A 6,939-nucleotide genomic window follows, 5' to 3' on the forward strand; every position below is an offset into this window, starting at 1 on the left:
TGGTGTGAGAGCGGACGGCGGACAAGCGTGATCCTCAGAGAGGCTCTCGAAGAGGGATCGGGACCAGAATCAGCCTTCGCGGCCCACGGCGCTTGAGATTTCTTTCCTACTACACTTACCATTTGAAAAGGTCTCACAAACCTCAGCCTCCTCTTCCTCAGACGTATTGTATTTAATACCCTAAGTGTTGTTTACCATTCATTCGGTTTTCAACTTTTCAGAATGGTCATGGAGTTGTCACAACAAATGTCCTTTCAATGGATGTGTCTCCAGTAAGAGAAATGCTTGTCCAAAATTCAGATCCCCAGCCCCCAATGCCAGAGGGTCTGATTTAGAAGATCTGGGATGGGCTCTAAAATCTGTTTAGCAAGCTTCCAGCTAGTTCTGATGTGAATGACCCACATTGAGAGAAACACGGCTGTATACATTGTCCGAGAGCAATGGCCGTGTCCAGATCCTGCACCACTGTGCCCTCAGCCCGAAGCAGACTCCTCACACAGCACAGGTGTGCCTCAAATTCAGTTAGATGACCAGGTGTGACCAGGTAGCCCCAAGCCACCTGGCCCAGTGGAGTCACCACTTATTACCCAAGTGCCGGCTCCACATTGTGATGTCTGGGAAGCCCCATGTCCTTGCCAGTATGTCTGAGAAGTTGGGGGTGTGGGGGGACACCTCCCTGTCAGGTTCTCTGGCCTTGTGCCTCTAGCCAATTTGCATAGTCGCTCCAGCACTTGGTTGTCTTTCCTGCTTCACCCAAGCAAACACACATCCTTATCACTTCCTAAGACCAAGTTCTGTGTTTATTAACTTTGTACTGATGGCAGAGTGAAAAGAGAGCGAGATCTCAGTGGAAAGCAAAATAACCTTAAGTTAAATATCACTATCCTGAGGATATCACTGTCCTAAGTTTTCTCAAACAGCGTGAGTGTGTGTACATACGTTTGCACACATGTGCATGCAAACAGACACAATCGTGTCCGACTCTTTGTGAAACCATGCACTGTAGCCCACCAGGCTCCTCTGTCCAAGGGATTTTCCAGGCAAGCATACTAGAGCTGTTTGCCATTTCCACCTCCAGGAGATCTTCCTGACCCAGGCATCAAACCCTCATCTCCTGCATTAGCAGGCAGATTCTTTACCACTGGGGCCAGCTGGAAACAGCTCCCGCAAATGGAAGCACATGGTCAGTCTCCTTGGCCCCACACCCACCACTCTGTTTTGAGAACTGCCTTTCTGTCAAGGGCCTTTCCAGGCCTGGTCTCTTCTCCCTGGTTCCTGCCTCCAGCTATGGATCGTGAGCAGGACAGGAGATGGTGTCCACAGGGGCAGTTCTCCTCACGGCTCTTAACCCTAACGTTTATGATGAATATTGTAGGAAGGCATGGTTTGTTATATATAATGTTTCCCCAACTACTTTTTAAAAACTAAACCTTACTCAGTTACACAGAAATACTGTTGTTCTAGAGTAAGTTGAGCTGTTGGTGCACAGAAATAAATGATATGTTCGATGTCCCTAATAATAAGGTGGTTCACGTGAATATTTGTTCTGGGATCTGGACAGCCAACCATGACCAGGTGCTGCCATTCCATATCCAGAAACGGAGAGGAAGCAGTGCGCTCGGGGATGTCCCTTCCAAAGGAGCTCCATTTATGATTCTCTAGCCTATCTGTCCAGCTTCAGTTGGAGCAATTGTATAATCACTTAACTACAACAGTGAAACCAAATGAGCAGAAGTTCAGTATTAGCCTATAAGAGAGAAAAGTGGATTTTTTGGATCAGTATGAGGTACTTTGAAAACCACCATACATTAAGGCCCCTGCACTTGAACGAGTTCTATTCTGAGTCCTAAGACATTTCTAGGTTCAACCAGGTGAGCCTAGATACCCAACTAACACAATTGACTAATACTGTATTGTAATAGCTTTATAATACTTTTCACAATATATAAACAAGCAAACAACATGTTTAACCTGACAGTACACACAGTACCTTGAAAAGTACAGTAGTACATACCAACAGCTGGTGTACAAGGACTGGCATGGATTGAACAGGCAAGAAGTTACTGACTGGAGGAGAGAGAGGAGGTGGGAGATGGTAGAACTGAAGGATCGTCAGCAACAAGAGATGGAGGGTGAGCTGCTGCTTCACTCACGCATGACATGGATGACACAGGTTATGGTTCCTTCCTGGATTCAGTTCTATCCACCTTGAAAAAAAAAAATGATCCAGTGATGTCTGGATAGTACCTCTTTTTTTTCTCTTCATAGATGACATGATAACACTGGATTGCATTCTGAATGGCTGGTGCAACCTTTGTGTACAGTTCTACTTGTGTGATTGGACACACAAACAAATCGTTGAGAGTTTGCAACTTAAATGTTTGTATGTAGGGGACTTACTGTAACAAAAATATTATAGCTGCATTATCCTGAAATCACATAAGGTGCAACAATTTACTAATTACTTGATAAAAAAATCTACAAAAACCTATAGCAAACATCATACTTGATAGTGAAAGACTGATGATTTCCTTCTAATCTTTCTAAAATAAGAAACAGGCTACAATATCTGCAGGCTTCCTTGGCTGCTCAGCATTAATCCACCTGCCAATGCAGGAGACACAGGATCGATCCTTGGGTCGGGAAGATTCCCTGGAGGAGGAAATGGAAACCTACTCCAGTATTCTTGCCTGAAAAATCTCATGCATGACAGAGGAGCCTGGTGGGCTACAGTCCATGGAGTCCCAAAGAGTCGAACATGGCTGAATGACTAACACTTTCACTTTCAAGGCATAAAGATTGGAAAGGAAGAAATAAGACTATCTGTATATGTAGGTAACATGATTGTTTGTGTAGAAAACTCAAAGCAACCTACAAAAAACTCCTAGAAATCATAAGTGAATTCAGCAAGATTTCAGGTTACAAAATCAAGATGAAAATCAAGTGCATTTCTATATACTAACAAAAAAACAAGTGGAAATATAAAGAATGCAATGCCATTGATGATTACTCTAAAAATATAATACTTAGGTATAAATCTAGCAAAGACATATAAATCTAGCAAAACGTACAAGATATGTATGCTAAGAGCTACACAACATGAGAAGACTCAACAGAGAAACAAAGAGAATTCTCCCCCAACTGATCTGTAAGTTTAACGCAAGGGCTGTCAAAATCTCAACAAGATTTTTATTGATGTACATGAGCTTGTAATAAAATTCACTTGCCCAGGCCCTAGAAGAGCAGCAGCCATTTGGAAAAGGAAGAGTGAAGTGGGAGGGATCATTCCTCCACTGTTGAGGATTTACTCTGCGTCTACATTAATCGAGACCACGTGGTCCTGACGGACTGACACAGAGATCAGAAATAAATCCGCAGTATAGTCGACTGATGCTTTCCAAAGGTGTAGTGCAGCTCAGCAAAGGAATGACAGCCTTTTGAGCAAATGGTATTACAGCAACTGGACGTCCATGGACAACAAACCTGAGTATGCCCATCACACGTTATACAAAACCTGACTCACAGTGGACCATGGCCCTTCTTTGTAAGGGCAAAGCTATGAAGCCCTTAGAAAAAAGTCATAGGATAAAACCTTTGGGACTTAGGATTAGGGAAAGAATTCTTGGGCTTGACATCAAGAGCATAATACACATGAATAGACAAACAGACCATGGGGTAAAATGAGTCCAAAAAGAGATGATTGGTTTATGGAAAGGGTGATTTTGCAGAGGGCAAAGCATTGTCTTTTCAACAAAGAGTGGGTTCTGGTCAATTTCATATGCATATAGAAAAGAATTAATGTTGACCCAGATCTCATACCATAAATCAAAATCATGTGATGGATTGTAAATCGGGACGTGAAAGGTAAAGTCACAAAGCTTCTGGAGTTACACAGGAGAATATCTTCATGATATTGGAATAGGCAAACACTTCTCAAATGCAAAATAATGAACTAACTATGAAGGGGGGAAATGGAGAAATTGTGCATTAATAAAGAACTTCTCTTCATAAAATTCAACATTAAGAGAATGAAAGGCAAGTCCAGACATTAGGATATTTTTGCAATAACTGTATCCAACAGAGGGTATGGATACAGAATATATAAGAAGTCCTGCATGTTAAAAACAAAAAGTGATTTGGTACAAAAGTAGGCAAAAAACTTGATTGCAGGGATCCTTCAGAATGGGCACATACACAAGGACATTCAAAAGCTAAACTTACAAAGGTGCCCAGCCTTGGTCATGGGAAATCTGAGTTCAGGCTGCTGTGAGCACTTGTACAAACCCAGAAGGAAGGCAAGGAGAGAAATAGAATGCAAATGCTGGCAAGGCATGGAGCTCCTGGAATTCTCATGTTCCCACTGGGGAAACAGTCTTGCTGTTTCTACTAAGCCTGATGAGATATCAATCCTCTGTTATAGCCACTATAGGTATGGATTCCATGTCCATAGCCTAGCACACAGTTCATAAAACTGTACGCGCATTTAGAGAAAGAGACAAACCAGGTATTTACAGCAGCACTATTCATAATTCTGAATAATAATGCTGAAATATATTGTGATGTATCTATACAGTGGGATATTACATATTATATGCATGGGTTATTGCTACATTAAAAAAAATCACAGGATCCCTCAACCATCGTAACGACTGAAAGAAACTGAATATAAATCATCCTTCATGGTTTCATTTGTAAAAGCCTCAGAAACATCAAAAATAGCACCTGGTGTTAGAAGTCAAGATGGGGGAAATCTTGGGGCCAGGGGCATGAGTGGAGCTTCTGACTCTTGGTTTGGGTGCAGTCCTTCTGTGAAAACAGGTTAAGGGGGAGGTTTCTTATTTGTGCACAATTCTGTTCAGTTGCTCAGTCGTGTCTGACTCTTTGCGACCCCATGAATTGTAGCACGCCAGGCCTCCCTGTCCATCAGCAACTCCTGGAGTTCACTCAGACTCACATACATCGAGTCCGTGATGCCATCCAGCCATCTCATCCTCAGTCATCCCCTTCTCCTCCTGCCCCCAATCCCTCCCAGCATCAGAGTCTTTTCCAATGAGTCAACTCTTCACATCAGATGGCCAAAGTACTGGAGTTTCAGCTTCAGCATCATTCCCTCCAAAGAAATCCCAGGGCTGATCTCCTTCAGAATGGACTGGTTGGATGTCCTTGCAGTCCAAGGGACTCAAAAGAGTCTTCTCCAACACCACAGTTCAAAAGCATCAATTCTTCGGTGCTCAACTTTCTTCACAGTCCAAGTCTCACATCCATACATGACCCCTGGAAAAACCATAGCCTTGACTAGACAGACCTTTGTTGACAAAGTAATGTCTCTGTAGGTTTACTAAATTTCATTTAAAGGTTTACTTTAGAAAACATAATGTGCCTTATAAAATGTTGTTATCATCACAAATTAGATGACAAGACATTCAATTGTGTTGCTTTGAAACCTGGCCTAAGACCAGAGTCTTTTAAAGGCGCCTTTGAACTCTTTGTTCCTCAGACAGTAGATCAAGGGGTTAATGATTGGGGTGAGGACAGTGTAAACAGCAGAGATGAGCTTGTTGGAGCTCCGGGAATCAATGGCCTGGGGCCGGACGTACATGAAAAGCAAGGCCGTATAGAAGATGGTGACCACGGTGAGGTGAGACGCGCAGGTGGAGAAGGCTCTCCAGCAGCCCGTGGCCGAGGGCATGCGCAGCATGGCCAGGGTGACGTGCCCATAGGACAGCACAGTGGCCACGAGCGGGAGCACCAGGATGAGGAAAGCCAGGACGAAGTCGACCAGCTCTGCGGTCGAGTAGTCCATGCAGGCCAGTCTGAGGATGGGGGAGATGTCACAGAAGAAGTGGTTCAGGACGTTGGAACCACAGAACGTGGCGCCGGAGATAAAGTAGACCTTGATCACGGAGACGGTGAAGCCACTCATGAAGGAGAAGGCCACCAACTGGACACACAGCCCCGTGGTCATGATGGCTTGGTAGCGCAGAGGGTGGCAGATGGCCACGTAGCGGTCGTAGGCCATGGAGGCCAGGAGCACACACTCGGTGCACACCAGGGAGCTGAAGAAGTAGAGCTGGGTCATGCAGCCCACGACGGAGATGCGCCTCCTCTGCAGGAGGAAGCCGTCCAGCATCTTGGGGATGATGTCACACACGTACCAGATCTCCAAGAAAGACATGGAGCCCAGAAAGTAGTACATGGGCCTGTGGAGGGAGGGGCTGCCCCAGACGGTGAGGATGATGGCCAGGTTCTCCACCAGCACGAAGAGGTAGGAGAGCAGGAAGAGGAGGAAGAGCAGGTACTGCAGCTGGGGAGCTGTGGGGAAGCCCACCAGGATGAAGGCGCTGACCTGCGTCACATTCTCCCCCCTCATCCTCCTGTGCGGGGCACCCAGGGCCACAAACAACCTTCGGGCCAGATGAGGGCCAAGGGCGGCTGGGGAGAGAAAGCGGAGGTCAGTCTGGGGGTGGGTTTTGACCCAGGGGGTGGGTGCCTGGTTCCTCAGACAGCAGGGAAGCAGTGGTACAGTATTTCCATGTTTTGAGTTAGAAAAGCCCTTCATACATTTAGAGGTAATGACAGAGGACATCTAGGGAGAGTGGATGTGCAAGGAGTGGTTGTTTAGGACTTAAGAGCGGAGACCCTTTGCACGGCCCACTGGGATGTGTGGCTGGGACCCTGGATGGGTGTATTGGCCCCGTCTTGGGCTGTGGGGCATGTTTCACAAGAGAACATGAGCCTGGATTCCTCGGCCAACACTAGCATCCACTGCCTCCACCACCTGCATCAGGACCAACCATGACGAAAGCTTAGTGAACTTCGTTTTCCCCAAATTTCATGCATGGCAGCTGCTCTTCCACCACTGCTGTGCCCTGCCCTGGTGCAGAAAGATGCACAAGGAAGGCGAGTTGGGTGTGACTGGGGTCATGCCCCCCTCTCCTC

General features: G+C 45.8%; 1 protein-coding gene across 1 annotated transcript; it reads right to left on the bottom strand.

The window, feature by feature from the left end:
• Positions 1-5,449: 5,449 nt before the first annotated feature.
• Positions 5,450-6,370, bottom strand: LOC128045257 (olfactory receptor 6B2-like). The gene has a single exon (XM_052637754.1). The coding sequence runs from the start codon at positions 6,368-6,370 to the stop codon at positions 5,450-5,452; it is 921 nt and encodes a 306-aa protein (XP_052493714.1).
• Positions 6,371-6,939: the final 569 nt, after the last annotated feature.

The sequence above is a fragment of the Budorcas taxicolor genome, chromosome 3 (assembly GCF_023091745.1).
Source record: "Budorcas taxicolor isolate Tak-1 chromosome 3, Takin1.1, whole genome shotgun sequence".
In the NCBI taxonomy this organism is placed as follows: Eukaryota; Metazoa; Chordata; class Mammalia; order Artiodactyla; family Bovidae; genus Budorcas; species Budorcas taxicolor.